Source organism: Phragmites australis, chromosome 14 (assembly GCF_958298935.1).
Source record: "Phragmites australis chromosome 14, lpPhrAust1.1, whole genome shotgun sequence".
NCBI classification, from domain to species: Eukaryota; Viridiplantae; Streptophyta; class Magnoliopsida; order Poales; family Poaceae; genus Phragmites; species Phragmites australis.
Window position 1 is genome coordinate 6,731,566 of NC_084934.1, and position 24,462 is coordinate 6,756,027.

The window sequence follows — 24,462 nt, forward strand, 5'->3', positions numbered from 1 at the left end:
TTTTACCTCAATGGGTGCTAGAATAGATAATGCTATAAACAGAGGCCAAGGTCCATACGTATTCCGTATTAATGGGCAAATTCACCATCGTATTGGATCTTTGCTTCCAAGTGGTGGTCAGACCCCGCGTTTCATTGAGCTTTACATCTATGATACTGAAAACGAAGTGACAAACAGGATCCATGCATTAGATCCATCTGAAGCATTAGAACATGAGTTAGATAAAGAGATCATCAAAGGCTTGTTACGGATGTTAGACGAATATAACCCTTTAGTGAAAAAATTTAGAATGGCAAGAGATCGATTAAAAGAATACCCTGAAGAAAATTTGGCGATTAGAATTATTGGCGCTCGTGATGGTGACCCTGTGCAATATAACCTTCCAACATGCGATGAACTCGCTTTATTAGTGGTTGGGGATTTCTCACTCGATACTTTTAAACGTGACATAATAGTCGATTGTCTTGGTGATGCCCTTCGCCAGATATCAATACTTCATCCTGCTCTTATGGCTTTGCAATATCCACTATTATTCCCATACGGCGAACGTGGTTTCCAAGTAGGTGTCCTTTATGTAGGTGCTGATCTGACAAGGCCGAATGCTCGGAATAAAATGACAATGCAAGATTACTATCGTTATTGCTTTCACTATAGAGCAAACCAACCAAACCCGTATCTTTGCTGTGGTAGATTATCTTCACAGGCTAAGGTTGATGCCCGGGCTTGTATTGATGAGAATAGATTACAATGGATCATCGACAATCAGGACAAACTTAGAGTGGAACAATTCCAAGGAATTGTTGATGCTGTGACAAACGGTTCTATAGATGGCGATGTTGTGGGTAAGCGTACGTATCTTCCTGCGAGCCATACTGGGGGTAGACGATACATGATCCAAAACTTTCATGATGCGGTTGCCATCACTAGAGTCTATGGTGTTACTGACATATTTTTAACTTTCACGTGCAACCCAAAATGGCCTGAAATTGGTGAAGCCCTTAGATTTGAGCGTGGTCAAAAGCACACTGATAGAGCCGATGTTGTTGTTAGGGTGTATCACATGAAGTTACAAGAGATGCTTGGAGATATCAAAAGTGATATGGCCTTTGGTCCTATTAATGCAGGTGTGCTTCCTCTTTGTTTCTTGCACTTCTGTCTTTAACTCCCACCCATTTTATTTTCGTTTCTTTTATCATTTTTACACAACTTTCTTGTGTTTCTCTTCGCTTACCTTTTGTTGCACTTGCTCTCATTCACCAGTGCTTCACACTGTTGAATTCCAAAAACGTGGCTTGCCGCATGCGCATATGCTATTATGGCTCCGCCACGCTGCACCTGTTCCTACAGCTGAGTACATAGATTCTTTCATTAGTGCTGAGATCCCAGATCCAAAGCTTGACCCCCTCGGCTATGCTCTCATTGCAGAACATATGATGCATGGCCCTTGTGGTGCACAAAACCCAAATTGTCCTTGTATGAAAAATGGCATATGCTCTAAAGGCTATCCGAAACCATTTTCCGATGAAACTAGAATCGACGACCAAGGCTTTGCTATATACAAACGTTCTGATAATGGGAGATACATTAGGAAAGGAAATGCTGATTTAGATAACCGATGGGTGGTGCCTTATAACATGACCCTCCTTAAAAAGTTCCAGGCTCATATTAATGTTGAGTATTGTAACAGGACACATGTTTTAAAATATTTGTTCAAATATGTTACGAAAGGTCCTGACTGTGCAAAAGTCTATATTGAGCGGATACAAAGGGGTCAAGATACGCCTATGAATCCTACGACTAGAACTATCGATGAAGTAAAAGAATACTTAGATTGTCGATATATCTGTGAGCAAGATGCGTGTTGGCGTTTATTTGATTATGAAATACATGTACATGTCCCGGCTGTAGAACGCCTCCCTGTTCATTTGCCTAACGAAAATTGGGTGACTTACAAAGATACTGATAATCTATCTGCAATCGTGGCCAATGAGCGTGTGAAACGAACTATGCTAACGCAATGGTTTTTAGCTAACCAAAAATACCAGCAAGGAAACAATTTAACTTATTGTGAATATCCTACGTTATTTACATGGGATGAAATCGATAGAGTGTGGAACGAAAGACGCCATGGTTTTAAGATAGGACGTCTATATTTTGTGCATCCCAGTGTTGGAGAACGGTACTTTTTAAGAATGTTACTCATGATTGTCAAAGGTGCAAAAAGTTACGAAGACATTAAGACATATGAAGGAATAGTCTACAATACGTTCAAAGAAACATGTGCAGCCCGCGGTCTTTTAGAAGATGACAGTGAGTGGCTTAACGCGTTTAATGAGGCAATTACATGGGGTTCATCACCTCAGCTCAGACAACTTTTTGTTACTATGTTGCTCTTTTGTGATGTCAAAGATGAATTCTCGCTCTTTGAAAAAATTTGGTTTTATTTAGGAGATGACATCCAGCGTCGACTGAAAGAAACTTTACGGAACCCGAATTTCAGCCTTCCTTTGCCTGAACTAAAAGACATGATTCTTGATGAAATTTCTACTTTACTTAGTAAGCATGGAGCCAATATAAAAGACTATAATTTACCTGCCAAGGCCCAAAACCCTCCGCAATTTTTCGCTAATAGACTTATAGATGATGAGATGTCTTACAACTTATTTGAATTACAAACGGAATCAGCATCTTTGTGTAGCCGTTTAAATCCAGAACAGATGGAAAGTTTTGAACAAATAGTTAATTGTGCCTCTAATGAGATTCCTGGATTTTTTTTTGTTTCGGGGTTTGGTGGTACTGGAAAAACTTTTCTTTGGAATGCAATTATATCATTTTTAAGAGCCAAAGGAAAAATTGCCCTCACTGTAGCATCCTCTGGTGTCGCAGCCTTACTTTTACCTGGTGGAAGAACTGCTCATTCCCGATTTAAAATACCCCTTGATATTGATGATGCTACTGTTTGTGACATCAAAAGAGGAACCATGCTAGCTGAGCTAATTCTTAAAACCTCATTAGTTATCTGGGATGAAGCTCTAATGACCCACAGGAAATGTTTTGAAGCTTTAGATAGAACTTTCCGTGATATCATGAGTGGACAAGATCCCAAAGCAAAACAGCTTGTGTTTGGTGGCAAAGTGATTGTCCTTGGTGGTGATTTAAGACAAATTCTTCCTGTTATAGAAGGCGGTACTAGAGCTGAAATAGTTAGTGCTTCCATTACTAAGTCTGCGCTTTGGCATCATGTGAAAGTCTTAAAATTAACAACTAATATGAGACTCTCATCACCTGATCTTGATATCGCTGTGCAATCTGAGATTGCTGAGTTTAGCAAATGGGTGCTTGATATTGGAGAAGGCAAAATACCTGCTGAAAAACATGATAATGAATCTGAGGCGACATGGATAGAGATACCTTCTAATTTTTTGCTACATACAGATAGTGATAAGGTTGCTTGTATTGTTGCTTCTATTTACCCAGATTTTAAAGCGCGATTTTCTGACCCATCATATCTGTGTAGGCGCGCTATATTAACGCCTACAAATGACATTGCTGATGAGGTGAACTCATATGTTTTGTCCCTTGTTCCAGGTGAAGAAAAACAGTACTTGAGCTCTGACACGATTTGTAAATCAACAGACACAGTTGGGGATCCAGATCTGCTGTACCCCATCGAGTTCCTTAATTCGCTTAAATTTAACAATTTTCCAGAACATGAGCTTGTGTTAAAAAAAGGCGTTCCTATCATGTTATTACGTAACCTTAGCCAACCAGAAGGATTATGCAACGGAACGCGTCTTATTGTTAAAAACCTTGCTGACCTTGTCATTGAGGCTATTATTATAACTGGCAAAAATGTTGGCCAAACTGTTTACATACCTAGGATAGCTCTGTCTTCTGTCAAAAATAAGATGCCATTTAGTATCCAGCGTCGTCAATTCCCTGTAAAAATATCCTATGCTATGACTATAAACAAAAGCCAAGGACAAACTCTTGACAACGTTGGTGTTTACTTAAAGACTCCTGTTTTCACCCATGGGCAGCTTTATGTTGCCGTGTCACGAGTTACATCCAAAAAAGGTCTTAGTATCTTGATTCAAAATGAAGATGGTAGATGTGGTTCGAAAACCAAAAACATAGTGTACACTGAAGTTTTTGCATCTTTATCATAAGTTTTCTGTATAATTTACATGTACATATGCTTAGTTTTGCTTGTAAGCATCCAATACTTTACCTGTGATTATACATGGTGCCATATCTATTACTAATTCTCCTTTGTTAAATACCTGTTTACCCTTTCATTACACCAATGGCTTTCTCATGTTGTAGATCCATTATATGCCTTACATTATTTGTATGTGCCTTCTTTCAATATTTTGTCTCCAACAGATCATGTCAATCTCCATGCTTAAAGATATAAACCCACGAGTCAGACATTGGACCATTTGCACAAGGATATCAAGGATGTGGGATTATCGTGGAGGAACAGACAATGGTCCGATTCGTCATGTTGACCTCGTGCTTCTTGATGCTGAGGTACCAGAGCTGTCCCATATCATACTTGAAACCACAATCACTCTATGTTATATTATTTGTTATCTAAATTCCCTTTGTTCCTGTTGCTCTCTTTATATCACAGGGCACTGCAATGTATGCTGAGATTGCAGCTGACAATGTTGAGTCTAAAAAATCATTGCTTACACAAGGAAAAATATATACGTTCAAAAGGTTTAGAGTTCTAAAATCTAAGTCTACTTACAGACCTGTCGAATCAGAGTTCATGATTGATATCACATGTCATACATTGATTGAGGAGAAGCATGATGCTCCATCAGATTTCCCACTCTATACCTACAGCCTCACGCAGTTCGCTGACCTACCTATGCTTGTTGGTGAAACCAAACGTTTCATCGGTTTGTCCCTCCAATTATTTTCAGCCTCTAAATATATTAGACCTAATATCTGTCATCGTATGGAACTACAGCACTATATCCTTACTTCATTCCTCTTCTTTGTTAGATGTAATTGGGATGATCACAGAAATTTCTGATCTAGCTACCTTTCAGCTTCAAAATCAGCCAAGGCCTACACTTCGAAGGACCATTACATTGAAAGATTCAAGGTGCATTACATAATCTTATCTCTATTTTCTTCCACTCAGTTTTTCTCCCTTAAAATTTCATATGCCTATAGCTCAAGTACACATGTTTCTAAAAATTAATTTCTCATCTGTTTACAGCAACTATGAAATGAAATTAAATTTATGGGGTCAAAGAGCTTCCGAGTTTGATTCTGATCAGATATGTCAGCTTAGCCAAGATCATCCAATGATCGTCATCTTTGTTGGTATGCTTATGAAATCATACAAAGGTGCAGTTCCATTAAGATTACTCTCAACTTTATTAATTGTGATAGATAGCTTTACTTTACTGCCTGTGAAACATTCTTCTCTGTATATGGTGCACTATTTTCCCACAGATATAACAACCTGCTCTCTTCTTTACCTACAAATGCTAAAAGCTGTTGTTTAATCAACATGTTGCACCACAACGATGTTTTCGTTCCGTTATTCAAAACACACAACTTCATATCTAACATGTAACTGCCAAATTCCCCCACTTGCAGATGAAACTTTACATATATATTTGTATCTCTTTTGTATATCGACCCTCTTCAATTGTACATAAACATATTCTTTCTAGAATTGTTACTTTCCTAATAATAATAGTCTTGTGTAGCTTTCCCTTTTTCCCTACAATGCATGTTATATTCCACATATTATTAGTTAGTTTCAGTAGCCTAATTTTTCAGACCCCTTTAACTTTAGTTACTATATTTCAAACACATCCATTCTTGTGAACTGCTACTGTGAGGAACATGAGGGAGGGGGGCGAGACAAAAACAAGAAATACACAGAGGAGGGCAAAAAAAAGAACAAGAAACAAGCATAGATACTTATTATTTAGCACAATAGTCCACTTGGATTTTAATCAGATATACCAATTGGCAGATGCAAAGGGCAAAAAACAAAAAAAAACCATACAGCTAATTTTACTTTCCTGTTCTCAGTTTAGCTTTGACATCTATGCAATCAAAGAGCTTCTCAGCTTTTACACAATCAAATATGTCAACTCTTTTCGCATTCCTTTCATTAGCATCTTCATTTTTATGCTCAGATTACTTTCTACATTTAATATTACTCCAGAACAAACTTTACGGCATACAGTTCACACTCACTTGTCTACTTTGCTTACTATAACAAAGTATGCCGTCGATGACAGACCTTTGAGTTATTTTTCAGGTGACCATTCGTTGAGTGGTAACACAGCATGCCACTGGTATATCAATCCTGAAGTTCCTGAGGTCGATGATTTCCTCCATAGGTACGACCACTCCATCTAATTTGATTACTATTCTCCTCATACTATATCATATATTTTTGTTACCCTTTTATCTATATATTCGCTCAGTCCAAAATTGATTTTCGCCCCTTTTCCATAGCCTTGGTGGTCATTTCCAACCTATACAGCACACCACGCCGGCTGAACAACAACAAGCCTCTTATACTACCAATGTCGAACCACAGCAAAAGACTCTGTATGAACTTCTTCAGATTAGCCCATATGACTTTCCAGCTAAGTGCATCTCATACTTATAGTTACTATTACCTTATTTATTTCTATTTACACCATGCATTGCTCATTCAATAACTAACTAATTTTCCCTAATCTACAGCGTGAAGGTTTTCGCTGTGTTGTGACTATTTCAAGAATAGATCCATTGATATCATGGTGGTTTCCTTCTTGCAACCGATGCAGCAGAACATCAGTACCAGATGGAAATGACTACAAGTGCCCTCACTGCAGCTGCACTGGTTGTACATTCAAGTAATAATTCCTTACCTCATTTAAGAAAATATCTTATACCTCCTTTGTTCAAACTTAGATACCAAAGTTTCTAATACACCTACCTCATCATTTAATTATATTTAGGTACAAAATATGTTTGATTGGAACTGACGGAACCGATGAAGCAGAATTCTTATTCTTCGGAGCTATGGGACAGCGGCTTCTCCACAAAGACGTCAAAATGCTGATGAGGTCATGTCACAGAGCTGATGAAATTCCAACTCAGATAGCATCGTTAGTGTCACAAAAATATTTGCTCACTATCAATGTGACTAACAAGTGCTTTGAGAGGTCCCAGCGATCATACCAAGTCAATGCCATCAATTGTGCATACGGCAGGCAGCCTACGATTCCAACACTTACAAATGCCATTCCTACGCTTACTGGTTCAAAACGCAAAGCTGAATCATCTCAGCCTACACCATCTACTCATCTATTACTACAACAACCACATGAGATTGACATCCCTGTCCTTCCTCAGGTATACATTCTCATATTCCCTGTCTTTTATTTACCAGTGAGTTTTCTCTCCATTTAATAGCTATTCAATTTTCTTATACTCTAGAGCACAAAGGAGACTCCACCACCAAAGCACTCGCCAGCGCTTACGTTGCCTAAAACAAAGACCTCTTCCTCGTAAGCCAAATATATTTTCTGTTTTTTTTCTTACCACAGCTACCACCCTGCACTTTTATTCCCACAGCTGATCAAATATTATACCTACACACTTAAATTCTGGACCTTGTAAAATATAGTGTTGAAGCAGAAGTTAGTGCAAAGGAACGCAATGTTCGTAAACGCCTGTTTAAGAACCAAGATCCAAATCAGCAGGTCATTTATACCATCACAATGCTGTCTACCTCTAAACTGTTTCTCATATCACAAAGTTTTCTTAGTCAAATATGTTCTATACTGCCTGTTGCCTCTATATATATACTTACATCCTTTCATCACTGTTAAAAAAAAACAGATTACAGGTAAAAATGATGATTTCACGGATGCAGACTTCCAAGATGACCTACCTGACATAACCGCTAAGTTAGTATATCACATATACCTTCAGCATTTTCTTCGTTACATCAATCTCCTACTTTGCCATATTCTATGCTTTACAATCTTTATAATGTACAGAGATCACTCTTCTGCTCTTTCCAGCAGTGGCAGTCGCGATCCATCCACCAAACCCTACTAGCTTTCTAGTGTTAGCAACCACAGCACTTTCAATTTTTATTCTCTCATGTTCTATTTTTTCGTTCGCCAACAACGTTCTATTTACTATTTTTCTATCCCACCTGCAGGTTACTACTAAGGAACTGAATTGCTTTTGCTATTACCAGAACTTCATCCTGTCCAATGGAAGCTGTTCTTCTTGTGCAACTTGCTACACAGAGCCTGAATTCCTTTTGCTGTTAGTATAGCTTAGCCGTACCCCATCGATACCACCAGCATTACCTGTACGCAAACTGGTTGTAAATATAGAATTAGTGTTAAACTCTGCGGCAGACTACTTAGCTTTTGTTCTTAATATCTTTTGTTGTTAATATGGCTTTACACTAAAGCAAAAGCACTGGCAGTGCTGAACTTAAGACCTTGACGGTGTTTTCAATATGTATATTCCCTCAATCTAGAACCACTGAAAATTCCTCTAAATTCATATATATATATATATATATATATATATATATATATATATATATATATATATATATATATATCTTGCACTTACTATTTTGAGTAATACCTATCAGTATTACTGTTTCTTCAACCTTTGTTGTCGGCGCGCGAGGGCGCGCCGATCTACACTAGTATCTTATATTCGTTCCAAATCCAATAAAAAAGTACGCAAATAAATATATTATCCGTCCGATCCATTTTGACGAAGAGCCCAACCTGTCCCAAACCCACAAAACCCTCGCGCTGCGCTACCCGAGGGAGGGGCCAAACCTAAACCGCCGCGAGTCGCCGGCACCACTCCTACCCACCGCCGTCCCACCGCGCCGCCCGCCACCTCGCCTCGCCCTTATATGTCGCTCGCCTCCTCCCTCCTCACCCCACACGGACCCCGCCGCCTCCTCCCGCTCCTTCTCCCTCTTCGCCTATTCTCCTCCGCCGCCGCGCCCGCGCTCGCAATGCCTCCCCGCCGCGATCGCGTAAGCCTCTCCCGTCCTTCTCCTTCGGTAAACCCACCCAAACCCAAACCCGCACCTCACTCGCCGTTTTTCTCTCTCTTGGACGCAGATTAAACAGCCGCCGCGGGAATCGAAACCGAAGGCCTCCGCCGATGCCTCGTCCTCCTCCACCTCCTCCGCCGCCGAGATCGCCGAGCCCTTCGAGAAGATGAGCATCGCCTCGCAGTCGCCGGCGCAGGCGGGGGCGGCGCAGCTGTGGGTGCCGAGGGGCTACGCGACCACCGCGACGGACGCCGGCGTCGCCTCCTCCTCCTCGACAGCAGCGCCGGCGGCTGAGCAGGGTGTTGCCAGCGAGAAGCTGGCGAGGATCTTCAAGGGGGCCGCCGATTTCGCGGTGGACAACAGCACGTTCACCGAGGCGCAGATCAGGGCCACGTTCTACCCCAAATTCGAGAACGAGAAGTCCGATCAGGAGGTGAGTGGTTGGGGTCCGTATGCTGCTGTTGTTCAATTGCTTACTGTGTCGATCATGTCGTGACTGACAATGCCAAGTATACTCTGGACAAAGGATATTGCACACTTAACCATTCTCATAAGAAATATTTAATTTGCATCTTTAATCGACTGTTCTTAATTTTTATACTGTAGCTGCATAGCTCTTAATGACTTTGATGCGGCCATAATTAGTTTCTCTTAATGATAGAATGCTTAATGAACTCACTGTGCAGTAATACCTTGTGGTAGTAGATTGTTGTGGCTCGTTTGGGTTTCTGTTATTGCCATTCTGTGAGTGGAATATTAACTTTGGAGTTTTATTGAGAAGCTTACCCTCAACTTTTGTGATGGCAGACGAGAACTCGAATGATTGAGATGGTATCGCATGGCTTAGCAAACTTGGAGGTATATTTGATATGTTGTTCTTGCCTTTGAATTAAATGGTGTGTTTCTGAGTGAACTAATCAGTGAGTATAATGATGTTTCCCCTCCTAATATAGCAATAACATTGTTGCTCCAGGTTACTCTCAAGCATTCAGGATCACTCTTCATGTATGCTGGTCACCTTGGTGGTGCATATGCGAAGAACAGCTTTGGAAATGTGTATGTTGTGCTAATCTGTCTGATTATTTCGTGATCATTGTATGCTATGACTGAGGTTTCAACTTTTGCTTGTAGATACACTGCTGTGGGCGTTTTTGTTCTGGGGCGTTTGTTTCGTGAAGCTTGGGGAAAGGAGGCTCCTAAAATGCAAGCAGAATTCAATGATTTTCTTGAGGTATTCCATGTTCAGCTCAACTTTTCTCAAGAACTTGATGACGTTCTTGTCTGTGGACCTTGCATTACATCCAAATGAAGTAATTCATATTTCATATAGCGGTGGCATAGAGCCTTGAACTAAGGATAAAACTATTTTTGTCTTATTTTCTATTGTGTTTTCAGTAATTCTATTCAGCGCAGCTCAATAATTTGGCATCTTTCATACGCAGCTTAGGGACTTAGAGGATCAAATCGAGGTTTGCTATGCTGTTTTGTGATGCGGATTTAGTTAGTTGTTGGAATCTTTACAAGTTCCAGTAAGATTTTGCCGTTGTAGTTCCAAAAAGTAGATAAAAAAGCAGATGAAAAACAACACAATGCTAGTTAATATTGTCTACCAATTAAATTAGTAGCACATTAAGAATCATCATTGTAGCTTTAATACTTGTTTGCTTTCTGATTCATAGTTTGCTGTAATTAAGCGCACATCAAGCATATTTCGATGTATTCTTTTTTGCTTTTCACTTTCAGGGTTTCTGGCTCTGCAATTTTCTTATGACTCCTGATTTTATCCCTGTTTCATGCTTCTAGAAAAACCGGATATGCATTTCAATGGAACTTGTGACAGCTGTGTTAGGAGACCATGGACAAAGGCCTAAGGATGATTATGGTGTGTCCTTTTTTTCTGGTTACAGCAATTAGTAATCTGCTTGTACTTTGTTCGCCGTCATTACTGGTAGTGTATTCTATCCTATGACATATGATGCAATTGCTTCTACAATGGATATTTATCAATTCAATTGGTATAATTTTTGAAAGAATAAGAAAAGGGTTAGATTCTGGTTTCAGCTGGCTTTCATTTACGCTCACAAAATTCACCATTTTATGGTGTCACAACTGTTATATAGCTTTATCGGGTAAATTCATTATATGCTACCGAATAACTATTATTCTTCCTATTTGTAATGCTACTTGTTATGATTCTGCTTGTACCCATAGGGTAATTAATTTGAGGAGCTACTTTTCCTGCACCTTTACTTTCCTATTTAAGTCGCTTGCTACATTTGTTTCAGTTCATTACTTTCACCAATATTGATATGCGTGTTTTTATTTGTTCTGTTTTGGGCATTATGCAGCCGTGATTACAGCTGTGACGGAGTTGGGTCATGGCAAGCCAAAATTCTATTCTACTGCAGAGGTGATTGCATTTTGTCGGAAATGGCGCCTACCTACGAACCATGTCTGGCTATTTTCCACAAGGTGCCCATTTGATAACTAACGCTCCAGAATATTGCATTATAAAGAATTTGACTGCATTATAAAGAATTTGACTGCTTTGTTTCATGTGAGATACATATACATTGTTCATTTAATAATAGAGGGTGAAATAGTGACAACACCTTGTAAAGGTTCTTTTAAGATGACTATGAGACCTAATAATACAATTGTCTATTGTGACATCTCCTTTCATATTTTTCAATCTTGTGGTGTTTCAGGAACTTTCATTGCTATGCTTGCCTTCTGCCAAAATTATCTTTTGCTTATTTCTTATGATAATGGATCATTGCTTTGGTCAATGGTCCAAATGCATGCTCATATTGTTTCCTCTGCACCATAAATGAGTTTATTTGTATAGACCACTGTACTTCTAAAGTTACTTTGTCATGTTCATATTGCTATAACTTGTTCAGCTGTTAGCTTTTTAGTGTATATGTCATCATACATCTATTTTTCATGCTTGCATTCATCCATCGGTTGGCCTGCATTCACACTTTTGCATTAATTGCAGGAGTATCCTTACAATGTGTATATGTGTTCACTGCTGATTCTGATCATAATATCACTATACTTTCTGATTCCATCTATGCCATCATGCATCTATTAACAGAGACTTGAAGGAATGAAATATCCCCAAAGAAGATAGAAGTGCGTGGAAGTTAGCAATCCACGTGCCATAACCATAACTTATGTTTCAGTCTCCTTGTACCATTATTACTTTTATTTTTTACAATTACTAGTACCTTTATTATCATTATTATTTTCTCATCATCTTTTTAGTTGGATCTTGTGGGTTTCATCTCTAGCCTACCCCAACTTGCTTGGGACAAAGGCTTTGTTGTTGTTGCTGTTTCTGATTCCATCTTTCACCAGGAAATCTGCCACTTCATTTTTTGCTGCTTACGATGCATTATGTGAAGAAGGAACTGCAACGCCTGTTTGCAAAGCCCTTGATGAAATAGCTGATATAGCTGTACCAGGTAGAATATCTTCAGTAGTGATTGTCATCTTACTGCTGTTGTAAATCAAACTGGTTCCTTTCACCTCTTTTGCCGCCTAATTGGCTAAGTACCATCTGTAGTGGGAACTCACACTAGGTTCATTTCGTTATAGGTTCAAAAGATCATGTAAAGGTGCAGGGTGAGATTCTTGAAGGTCTGGTTGCCCGTGTCGTGAGTCGTGAAAGTTCAGCGCAAATGGAAGAAGTTTTGAGAAACTGTCCACAGTCTCCATTAGATGGAGGTAAGCCACTAAACTAAAGTTTGTACATCTCATTGTTTGAGTGGATTGTACGAGCTATACATGAAAAGAAGTTTCGGTATATGTGAAAACAATCGTAAACATTTCCATCTCAATGTGAAGTGTTTTTTCTTTTACAAAGATGCCTTCTGGGATAGTTCTTATTTGAAGAAGACTAGTATTTTTAATATCATTTTTGTATTTTTACCATTTGGAAGTACTAGTCCTGTTACTGGCCATGGTAAATGAACCATATCATGATCAGCTGCAGAAAGATTGTAAAATTCTTCATATTAAATTGTAGTATTCTTAAATGGAGGAAAAAGAACAGAATAAAAGGAAGAAAGCAAGAGAAGTAAAATACTGCCAATAAAATACTTATTAAATTGTAGTTTATGGCATGGCATGTGATTTTCCTTCTTTCTAATTTAGCATCCCATAGACTCTTAAGTGATAACAGTTTTGAGGGGCAAAGTCATTGTCTTTTTGTTATGCTTTGGTCCATTACATACAGGCAGAAAACTCTCTGAGGACGTTTAAACCTTGAACTTTTAGGTTGGGCCCAGAATAAGCTTCCCAGAGTGTCAATATTTGGTGCCAACTGACATCTAGGTCACATATAAGTGATTTCAGGATATGGTTCATTTGGTGAATTTTCAATGGAAGGTTTATTTTGCGCTTGTGCTCAAAATAACACTATAAGAATGTATCACTAAAAAGTTCCACCTATCAAGGTCTAAAATAGACCAGGGCAGAGTCCAGGTTCCCTCTGGAAATCAGGCGTTTTTTTTAATCTCAAAATCACTGCACTGCAGATTTGCTATACATGGCAGTGAATGGCTTTTAACACAGTATCTGTGTATATGATTATCTGATAGGTTAGGAACATGATATTTTCAGGAAATTTTAAAAGAAAAAAATAAGTCAAATACATGCTGGCTAGAAAGAATAGCAAATTGGCTGCTTTTTTCAAAACTGTCCAGTTTGCAGGATTGACTCTGGGTTGGCCAGTTCCGTAAAGATGAACCCTTGGCCAGGCTCTGAGGCTCAGGGTAACACACTAAAGAATAGAAAATCTGTGTACCATGATGTGGCATGTGGGTACACTATAAGTACACTAGCTTTTGTGCCCGTGTGTTGCTATCGATAAAAAGAATTAAAACTCTTATATATACACTGAGTTGCCATCCCTATGCTGGCTAGTGGTGTACCACTGTACCTCACTACTTTGTTTGCTGAACATGTTATCTTAGTCTTGGTGTTGGACTATTGAGATTGTCCAAAGTTTATACAAAATTGGTGGCATGCACTATCTGCTATCTGCAATCGCTACAGATAAGCATAAGAAGCATCGACAGCAATGATGCTTGCCCAAGTGAAATCTGATTTCTGTGTGTGCCTTTCTTGGATAATAAGAAAACTGGTTTCTGTCTCCACTGCATTAACATTGTTAGCATTTACCTTACACAAACAAAAGATAAGTCGGGCACACAGTAGTTTTTTTTTTTTTTTGGGAGCGCAGGAGAGGTTATATGAAAAGACCAGAAATAATAAATACCAGACTTGCGGAGGCACAAAGGCAAGGGCTGACCTTGTTGCTTGGAATGGCCTTGCAGTTGCAATATCTTGGCTGGGTACAAATCCTGCTACATCCAGATTTTGGCAGAACCACCTAGTTTGCCATCTCTTCAATGTTGCAGTAAAGTCTCGTTTGGATGCAGTCTATGTTGCAAACGCACCGCCTCCATACTCTGAGCACAGGCTCGTTAGCCCTTGGCTGTTGCTGATTAAACAAAGAAAAAAAAATTGTTTGCATGCATGTATCTGTTAGAGGGGGCAGTTATCATAATCTGGACTCGCACCTGCAGCAGGAAAAAAATATGTGAGTCAAGGATAAGTTGGGTGAATGAATCACCACCCGCGATTACCGCTAGGTTCTTTTTAAGTAGTAGAGATTATAGGAATACTTTTTGATGCATTTGGGCATGTTCTAAGAAGTAACCTCTGGTGCATTCGAGTTATGAGCTTGTAAGTATTCACCTTTTTATATCATTCATTCAGAAGTTCTTTTCTTATGCAGTTGACTCAGATTTAGGACCAAGTTTACGAGAAATATGTGCCGCTAATAGGTCAGATGAAAAGCAGGTATTAATGTTGTCAAGTGGTATTTGATGCTCCATGATATGCCTTAGCTTTGTATTGGTTCAACCTTGATATAACCTCTTTATAATTTTACATGACCAGCAAATTAAAGCACTTCTTGAAAATGTTGGAGCTTCGATGTGTCCAGACCGTTCGGATTGGCTTGGAAATAGTGGTCTTGATGCCCAGTCTCGAAATGCAGATAGATCAGTTGTTACTAAATTTTTGCAAGCACATCCTACAGACTATGCAACTAAGAAACTGCAGGTTAGTAGCTTTTATTGGTTCTTGGCCAAAGATATACATTTCTCGACTGTAATAGACATGCTCTCGTTATAAATTAAAGGGAAAAGTCCACTTTACTCCCCTGAAGTATGAAGTTTTTTCCACTTAACCCCCTAGACTTTACATTGGCTTACTTAACCCCTTAAACTTTCAATACCGGATCAATTCACCCCCTAAAGCAGTTTTTTAGGTAGTTTTGCCACTATGGTTGCGATGTCATCAGGTTTTGCAATGTTAGCATTCCACGTTGTCACGAGATTTCTCCCTTGTTTTCCTTTTTGTCTCGGCATTTTATCAAGCATCTGGTGGGTACGGATGTGCCAAGGCCGGTGGCACTTCAGACGAAGCTCTGGTGACGGTGTCGAATGTTTTGCATCTCATGGCCCTTGCCCTCTTTCTCCATGCCATCGTGCAATCAATTAAGCTTCATTTCACATCCAGCAGCAGTGGCACCACCTGTCGCCCATGGCGAATGGCCACTGCCTGGCATCAGTGTGCCTCTGGGTTGCAGCAACAGCCATGGAATTGCACGTGCAGCCAAGCATCCATGTGCTTGACAAGGCAGCACCATTACCTACCCACACAGTGGCGGAACAGCCCAAGCTTGCCTACAGCAACAATGGTACGAGCTCCTGTAAGCTAGCAAGATGCATGACATTGGTGGCATGATGGAAGCTCATGCATGGTGATGGTGACACAGCCTGATTTCGTGAGCAGCAGATGGAGGGCTACCTCCAGCCTGTAGCAGCGGTAGCCTGATGCAAACTTGCACAGAGATGGTTTTTTGGCACGAGCTTGCAGTCTTCGATGGCAAGGAGGGAGGGGATGGAAGAGAAAGAAGGGAAGAAGACATATGACGTGGAAGTCCATGGTGTCAAGATTAGGTGACATGGACGGTTTAGTGGCAAAACCACCTTCAAAACCAGCCTTATGGTGTAAAGTGACCCAGTATTGCAAGTCTAAGGGGTTAAGTAAACCAACTTAAAGTTTAGGGGGTTATGTAGACAAAGCTAATACTCTAGGGGAGTAATGTGGACTTCTTCCTAAATTAAATTGCTACAACAATAAGACAATAACTATATAGATGGTGATACAGTTCTTCTTGACTTTTACAGGAGATGATTCGCTTGATGAAGCAGAGGAATTTTCCAGCAGCTTTCAAATGTTACTGGAATTACCACAAAATTGATTCTCTTTCAAATGACAACTTGTATTACAAGATGGTTATCCATGTGCACAGTGATTCTGTTTTTAGACGTTATCAGCAAGAGATGAGGTGAGCTTGTGAAGTCAGCCTTGCATGTTGCCTTGTTATCTCATTTATTAACTCTATATCTATGCTGCTGTTTTTAGGAGAAACCAAGGGTTGTGGCCTCTATATAGAGGTAAGCCGAACCTTCTTACTCAGAATTCCCTTGCCTGTGAAGATGACAAGTTCTTTGTTCATGCAATTCATACATGAACTATGGTGCCTTTGAGTGACCTGTATTCCACGGTTAGGTTTCTTTGTTGATGTAAACCTGTTCAAGGCGAACAACAAGAAGGCATCTGATCTGTCCGAAGATGGAGACGTTTTACTGAGAAATATCTATGGTGCCTTGGATTCAAATTCATCAGCAGTGGATGGTCTGGCTGATGAGGATTCAAATCTAATGATGAAACTTAAATTCCTGACATATAAGGTACTTCTTTATCAATGTTTTCAGCTTTCTTTTAGGTGTTCATTGGTCACTTCTTGAGGTACCACTTCTTTTAGGTGTTCAGCTTTCTGTTGTTGCCATCTTGTCTACTAAGCATTTATGTATGGACTTGCTTTCCCTTTGAAACGATTTTATTCTTGAACGTGGAAGAGGACTAAAACCATATAAACTTTGTCTGCTGAATGTATCCTAACAATTCTCCTTTTATGCTATTTGACAGTTACGGACATTTTTGATTCGTAATGGACTATCTACCCTTTTCAAAGATGGGCCATCTGCTTATAAAACTTATTACTTAAGGTATGTTATGTATGCAAATTTAAGTTTCAGCTGTATTTTCTGCAACAGATTGGGTAATCAATGAATAATTGAAATGAGAACAAGTTTAGTTTGCTGCCATGCAAATGTAGGCTAGCCTTTTCTGGTATTCAAGTTCATCTCTTCGTTACACGATAATTTGATGCTTGAATATTTCAATCGTAGAGTTGTAAAGTAATTGTATTGTAAATTATGTACTACTGTAGTTAGTGTTGATGCTGTTGTATTGATAGAAGTAATGCTCAAAGGTTTTAGTCATATATAATTGTAATGTAGTTTGAGCTGTAAATTGTGTACTACTGTAGTTGGTATTCGGTGCTGCCGTATTGAATAGGAACTATGCCATCTCGGATGTTAATGTCCTTATATGTGTTGATAGGCAATTGAAGAATTGGGGAACATCAGCAGGCAAACAGAAAGAGCTTAGCAAAATGTTGGATGAATGGTATATTACTACTACCTTCTCTCTTATGAAAGTGTGTATGTACCTTCGTTTAATTTGATTGTACCCATTACAGGGCTGTCTACATTAGAAGGAAGTACGGGAATAAGCCACTCTCTTCCTCGACGTATCTTAGTGAAGCAGAGCCTTTCCTTGAACAATACGCTAAACGCAGCCCTGCAAACCAGGCTTTGATTGGGGCTGCTGGTAACTTGGTTCAAACAGAAAATTTCTTGGCCATACTTGATGCAGGGAGAGATGAAGAGGGTGATCTTCAGTCAGAACGTGGGGTGGCACCTTCTAGTCCTACCTCAACACCTGCTGATGTGGTTCCTAAAACTGAGGGCCTTATTGTGTTCTTTCCAGGTAAAATAAGCTGCCAACAGATTCCAAGATATATGTTCAACAACTTTTGAGTTGCTTTCAATAATTAGAATAACTGAGACACTGGATATGTTTTTTCAATGGCCAAAATTAAAAAGGATAAAGAAATTTCTTATTTCACTGCTTTATGGGTATCAAACATTGACCTTCAGCTGGGCTACGGAGGTGCCACACTGGTGGACTACCGAATAGTTAGCTGAGACCTACTTTTTTAAGGAACCATGGGCTATTCTTAAGTTCTTAACTAATTCTAGGTCTTAAGCTTATTGGTTCTAGATTTTTTTAATTCCTCTGAACGTCCGTAAGATCTAGAGTCCACTTGGTTTTGCTTCTCAAACATTAGCCTCGAGCCACCATATAAACTTAACTAAGTAATCCACAAAAAATATGTCGGTAACCCTGATTTGTGCTTTGGTTTCGGCTTAAGTTTACTAAAACCCCATAGGCCTAACTTATGCTAGACCAAACATGCCCTAAGATTGGTGGTGGGACATTGTAATAGTCTAGCTAGGAAGATTCTTTGCATACTTCAATGGTGCATGGGGGCTACCATTTTGTTGGATTCTACCTGATGAAAATAGTTTCAATTGCCATTTTTTAACATACATTCTATCTTGGTACTCTTTATTCTGGTTTGTGGGTATTTAAAGAGTGTTTGGTCCATTTTATTTTTTTGTTGGTCCACCCTTCCCATGTCCACTAGACCACTACTAATGGTAATACAGCTGCATACTGGTCATATCTATCGCTTCCATTTCACAACTGTGTCCATGTCAAATGCAAATAAACCTGTAATAATATCTAGATACATATAATTTTTATCCATCCAAACTGTGAAAACTTCTATGAAAGCGCAATTTCAATTAAGTGTGCCTTTCCCATAGCAAAGTAGTGATTGTGATTATACTTTGCATGCCAGTCACATTGTCGGCTTGGAACCAAACTTCTGTAGTAGCTTTAGACTTTAATTTATATTAGTTTTCTTATCAATCGTCATCTTGCCATTGCTAGTGTGATTTTTATTTTTACAGATCCTAAAAAGATGCTTCCAACTAACAACTGCACCCAAAAATAGAAATAAATAAGCACTTTTGAAAAGCCACCGCAATGCCAAATGGAGCCTTAGTCCCAAACAAGTTGGGGTAGGCTAGAGATGAAACTTGACAAGAGCCACAAAAAAGGGTAAAATGGTAAAGAGATAAAAAAGGTATTAGTAATAGTAATTCTATTAATAGTATTAATAAATAGTTCTCTCAAATTCTGTCGTATATATAGAAAGCCTTTTTGAATCCTAATTCTCAATATGTTCTTTAACTCTCCACAAGCTTATTCTTCTTTCAGGTATACCTGGTTGTGCAAAGTCGGCTCTATGTAAGGAAATATTAAATGCACCTGGTGGCCTTGGTGATAATCGCCCTCTTCATAGCTTGATGGGAGATCTTATTAAAGGTATGGAACATTTGAGATGTTATATAATGTTATCTAGTTTCTTTGTTCATTGGAGTAAAACATGGCTTCAATAAGTAGTGGAGGAACACAAAATAAAATGTACATTATGTAGGTGTAGTTTAATGTATCTGTGCTTACAGAGATAGATAGAAATTAACTAATTCCACCAGCATGTAGTCAGTCACCTGCTTTTGTGCCTTTGTTAGGACCATCCTATTGTTCACGATGATTATGAAGTAACCGATGTGTGCTTCGTTCCTGACAAGATATTGTATTGAGCATCATGTTCTACGGTATCAACTGAGAAAGTCTTGATTTGACTGAGATTTTCTATCTTCAAGAACAATAGTAGTTCATTATGCTAGTGCCTAGTGACATTTCGTTTTTGGTTGCTTCTTTAATCTCCACAATTGGTATAAACTTAAGTTGCAACTATATATTGGTAAGAGAAACTCTCATCTGTGTCCTTCAATTCTGATACAAAGTTCTGTTTTTGGAACTGAACATTTTGAGTGGCCAAAGACCCTCAAACTTCATATCAATTATGATTTCACTGATGAACATGAGCTGGGTGGTGTTCTTTTGACCACCAAAAAAAAAAAAAAACAGGTTTTAAACTTGGAGGGCCGCAATAGGACTATGCTCATTTCTCACGGGAATTGCTGTCTTTATTGAAACAAGTATGATGGATACCTACTGAAGAGGCAATTTGCAAAAAATATGCTGAAGAATAACCAATGAAATGATATGATATGGCATTTCTTTGAGCACCTTATAACTGTACATCAATATCTGCTTTGTTAGGCAGGTTGCTGCATAAATTCAGTGATGAAAAAAATCGGTAGGGCAACGAGTATATTACCCTGTAATCAGCTATATAATCGGCTGTCCGCGGCGGAGGAGAGGAGGCAGTAGCGGGGGAGTGAAGGAGGCGGTAGCGACATGGGAGCGGATGAGGCGGCGGTGGCGGGGAAGCGGCGGAGGCGGCGACATCAGGGGGAAGAGGAGGCGGCTACGGGGGAGGAGCAGAGGAGGCGCCGGGGGAGCAGAGAGGAGGCGGCGGCGGCGGTGAGGGAGAGGAGGCGGTGGCGGCGGGGAAGGAGGTGGCGACAGGGGAGGAGCAAAGGAGGCGGCGGCGGGGGGAGAGGAGGCGGCGGTGATGAGGGAGAGGAGGCGGAGGCGGGCAAATGGCGGAGGTGGCGGCGACCTGGCGGTGGGGAAGTGAGGAGTGAGGAGGATTGTGGATCGGGAAGGGAGTTGGGTAAGAAGCCCTAGTGGGCTTCTGTGTAGTTGGGCTGCAGTTGGGCTGAGAGGGAGGGATAAGTTTATAGTGTATTGCTGCATTTTTGTATGTAAGCCCCTCAAATACTTTATACTAACCGATTAATGGTTGACCGATTAATTCAGTTAATCCCCGATTAACCGATTAATCCCTACTCCCCGGCTGGTCGAGCAGCTACCGATCACCGATTTTTTGATTTATGATAAATTATACACCTATATCTGTTCTTTTAAGTTATGTTCCTGGTTTTAGGTCCTGCTGTTTTAGTCAAACTTATGTATCACAATAAGCTGGTTAGGCTTCTAGATTTAGTCTAATTGGACTATTTTGTTAACTTTGATTACAGGAAGATACTGGCAAAAGGTTGCTGATGAGCGAAAAAAGAAACCAGCTAGAATAACCCTTGCTGACAAAAATGCACCAAATGAAGAAGTGTGGAGGCAGGCAAGATTGCCATCATAAGATCGATCATAGCAAACAATTTTTTTATGTTCTCTGTTTCTGCTTTAAGATTAGTTTAACTGTACATATAGAATTGATAAATCATTTTTTCCAGATTGAGGATATGTGTCACACCACAAAGGCGGCTGCTGTTCCTGTGATTCCTGACTCTGAAGGTAGCCTATGTGCTTCATTGTTTTTCGCTCCCTTGTTTCTCGTTGTTCTTTTCTTCTTTCACTTCACCAGTAACTCAGACATATGCAGTTTGAATTTTGTGATAACATATCAAACCTATGCAATAATCTGAAGCTTCCAATTTACAAATCTTATGGTCCTTGAAAACTCCTTGAGTGGTGCACAAAGACCTATTTTACCATACTGCAGCAGGACATCAGGTTTTATATATCATCCAAGGAGATTTTGAAGATTCTAAGAGAACACTTTCATCTTTGACCCTTATTTTCTTGCATCATTAAGTTGATCATGTAACTTTCTTCTGGTTCCTTGATTTTGCAGGCACCGATTCAAATCCATTTTCTCTTGAAGCACTCGCTGTTTTCATGTTTCGTGTCCTCCAACGGGTCAATCATCCGGTTTGTAGTCCATATTTACTCTTGCAAATATGTAAGTCACCTTTATATATTGTGAAATGCCTGATATTTTATAAACGTGTATTCAAAGGGAAATCTGGACAAGGCATCACCTAATGCTGGTTATGTTTTGCTAATGTTTTACCACTTGCATGATGGCAAGGTATGTACATCTCATGAAAAACTTTTTTCAGCTCCTGAAATGCACCAAATTACCAATACTCACAATTTCAGAGTCGAAGAGAATTTGAAAATGAACTGTATGAGCGTTTTGGCTCCCTGATTAAGATGCCTCTCCTGAAGCCGGATAGGTAGGAGTATATTCTTGTATTGTTTCTCTCCCCTTGTTTTTATGAAATACCCAGGTTGAGCTATGCAACTAGAGAAACTATTTAGGAAGATGAATGTTCAATACACTTATTTTCCAAGAAAAATGACCGCCTTTCATAGTGTGTGCAAGAAAACGAAATCACAATGAGGTGACTTTCCACTAAACTAGTACTCAATTTTTTGCTGATTTCAGAGCTCCATTGCCTGGTGATGTGAAAGCTATCTTAGATGAGGGGATTAGCTTGTTCAGACTGCATCAGAACAGACACGGAAGGTATGGAACTGTTAACCACTTTGACATTTCACCCCCACCCTTATCTGAGTACATTGTGGACAACAATCTCACAATAAGTTGTGTATGAAAAAGAATGCCTTTGTAACTTACGCTTCTTGAATGCATTGGCATGTTGTACAAAAGCACTTTTTTCCAGATACAGTTAATCTCATTTATAGTGTTACTTCATATGATAATGTTGACAGAATTTTAAGTTCACGTGTCTTTATATTCTGGCTGATTTTTACAAAACAATATCAAATCAGAGTGGAGCCATCAAAGGGTTCATACGCCAAAGAATGGGCACAGTGGGAGAAAAGGTTGCGCGTGATCTTGTTTGGGAATGCTGATTATCTTAAGTCCATTCAGGTAACTATATTTTATTATTGATCATTCAACATCTGTATTCTGTTCAGGAATCATGATGGTTATCGAATGTTTATAGATGGTAGCATTTTAACCTGTGGGGCAACTACAAGTTTACAACTACTATATAATTTAGTGAGGTTCATTTATTTATACTTTAATAGATTTATATGATGATACCATCAAAGGATAGGTTTATTGACAAGGCTGTTGGGCCAATCGATCCTACACCTTGCACCTGCCTCCATTGTCACGAATTAAGTGACAATAAAAGAATACTTTAAGCTTAGCCCAAAAGAAGTTACTGACAGATCAATCCTCAAAACTGGCTCTACCTTATATTCTTTGGGAAAGGGATCACCATATTAATGCTAAGATTTACTTTTATCTCTGATTTGGCAGTAGCAACAAAGAGACTTCGCAATGTTCATGTATTGTGCTTTAATTAGGTAGTTATATCGTCTGGTATACACTAATTCTAATCCTGCGTACTGAAACCACAAAAGACTGCTTGCTATAATGATACAACTTCACACAGAATGATGATGCAGTTCTTGTGTTTTATCTAAACTCTTTTGTAGGTTCCGTTTGACGTAGCCGTGAAAGAAGTACTGGAACAGTTAAAAGCTGTTGCCAAAGGCGATCTCAAATCACCTGACACTGCGAAGCGGAAGTTCGGCAATATCATTTTTGCTGCTGTTAGATTAACCCCATCATATATATTGGGCGTTCTCCGTAAGGTAAGAATTGTATGCTCAGCTTAGTCTTTAAGAAAGGTTTTTTCTGTGATGACAATGCTGTAAGTTTAACACTTGTTGTACACTGCATTATGTTACAGGTGGCAGAGAAGGACGCTGATGCCAACAGTTTTCTCAACGACATAAAACTGGAGGATAACCTAAACAAGGCTCATGTCACCCTCGCCCACAAAAGAGGCCATGGCGTGGCTGCAGTTGCAAGCTACGGCATCTACCAGAACCAGGAAGTCCCTGTGTCGTTCAACGCCTTGTTCTATACCGACAAGATGGTCGCTCTGGAGGCGCAGCTCGGAACTGTAAATGGTGAGCAGATCAATTCCAGAAACGAGTGGCCACATTCCACTCTATGGACAGCCCCAGGCATTGCGGCGAAGGAAGCCAACATACTGCCGCAGCTGGCTTCGGAAGGAAAAGCGAAACGGGTGCCAATTGACCCTCCTATCACTGTATCCGGGGTGCTGGACTTCTACTGATTTCTTGAGGTGCAGAGGTGAGCATAAATAGAATTAGGAATCGATGGGTGCTGGTGACCTCACGTGGACACAACTGACAGCGGCAATAGGTTGTAAATTTGTCAGTGAACACATAAATTAGGCTGTCATCAGCAGATTTTGATGTAGTATTATTAACTCCCGGTTTCGGTCGGCATTAAGTTTTGGACTTAACCATTTTCAGATGCCGTGCCTGAGCGCAATGAAAGTGTAAGTCTTATATAGTATATAGGCCGTGTTTGGTTTTGAGGTGCCTTTTGTGATGCGATCCATTTGGCAGCATCAGGGCATGACGTCATGCGTCGGCTCGGCTGTGACGTATTCACTCGGAGCTTGTGTGACGCGGCAGCGATTAGCTAGCTAGTTTAGGGGCAGGTGCGGGAACGAGGAATCGAGGTGGAAAAC

General features: G+C 39.8%; 1 protein-coding gene across 1 annotated transcript; it reads left to right on the top strand.

Moving 5' to 3' along the window:
* The first annotated feature begins 8,794 nt into the window (after nucleotides 1-8,794).
* Nucleotides 8,795-24,284, top strand: LOC133890627 (tRNA ligase 1). Its single transcript, XM_062331093.1, has 27 exons — nucleotides 8,795-9,055; nucleotides 9,144-9,509; nucleotides 9,884-9,934; nucleotides 10,050-10,132; nucleotides 10,208-10,307; nucleotides 10,880-10,958; nucleotides 11,425-11,548; nucleotides 12,440-12,546; nucleotides 12,680-12,808; nucleotides 14,886-14,950; nucleotides 15,050-15,214; nucleotides 16,348-16,508; nucleotides 16,586-16,617; nucleotides 16,733-16,914; nucleotides 17,153-17,232; nucleotides 17,630-17,695; nucleotides 17,769-18,058; nucleotides 19,418-19,525; nucleotides 21,154-21,251; nucleotides 21,364-21,424; nucleotides 21,765-21,841; nucleotides 21,930-22,001; nucleotides 22,073-22,149; nucleotides 22,362-22,442; nucleotides 22,709-22,811; nucleotides 23,390-23,548; nucleotides 23,647-24,284. The coding sequence occupies exons 1-27, from the start codon at nucleotides 8,930-8,932 to the stop codon at nucleotides 24,037-24,039; spliced, it is 3,435 nt and encodes a 1,144-aa protein (XP_062187077.1). The 5' UTR covers nucleotides 8,795-8,929; the 3' UTR covers nucleotides 24,040-24,284.
* Nucleotides 24,285-24,462: the final 178 nt, after the last annotated feature.

Excerpts from the sequence above, each read along its gene's own strand:
- LOC133890627 (XM_062331093.1), top strand. The coding sequence starts at position 8,930 with ATGTCGCTCGCCTCCTCCCTCCTCACCCCACACGGACCCCGCCGCCTC. Across the intron at positions 9,056-9,143 it reads TGCCTCCCCGCCGCGATCGC|ATTAAACAGCCGCCGCGGGA; the intron begins GTAAGCCTCTCC and ends TCTTGGACGCAG. Across the intron at positions 14,951-15,049 it reads ATAGGTCAGATGAAAAGCAG|CAAATTAAAGCACTTCTTGA; the intron begins GTATTAATGTTG and ends TTACATGACCAG.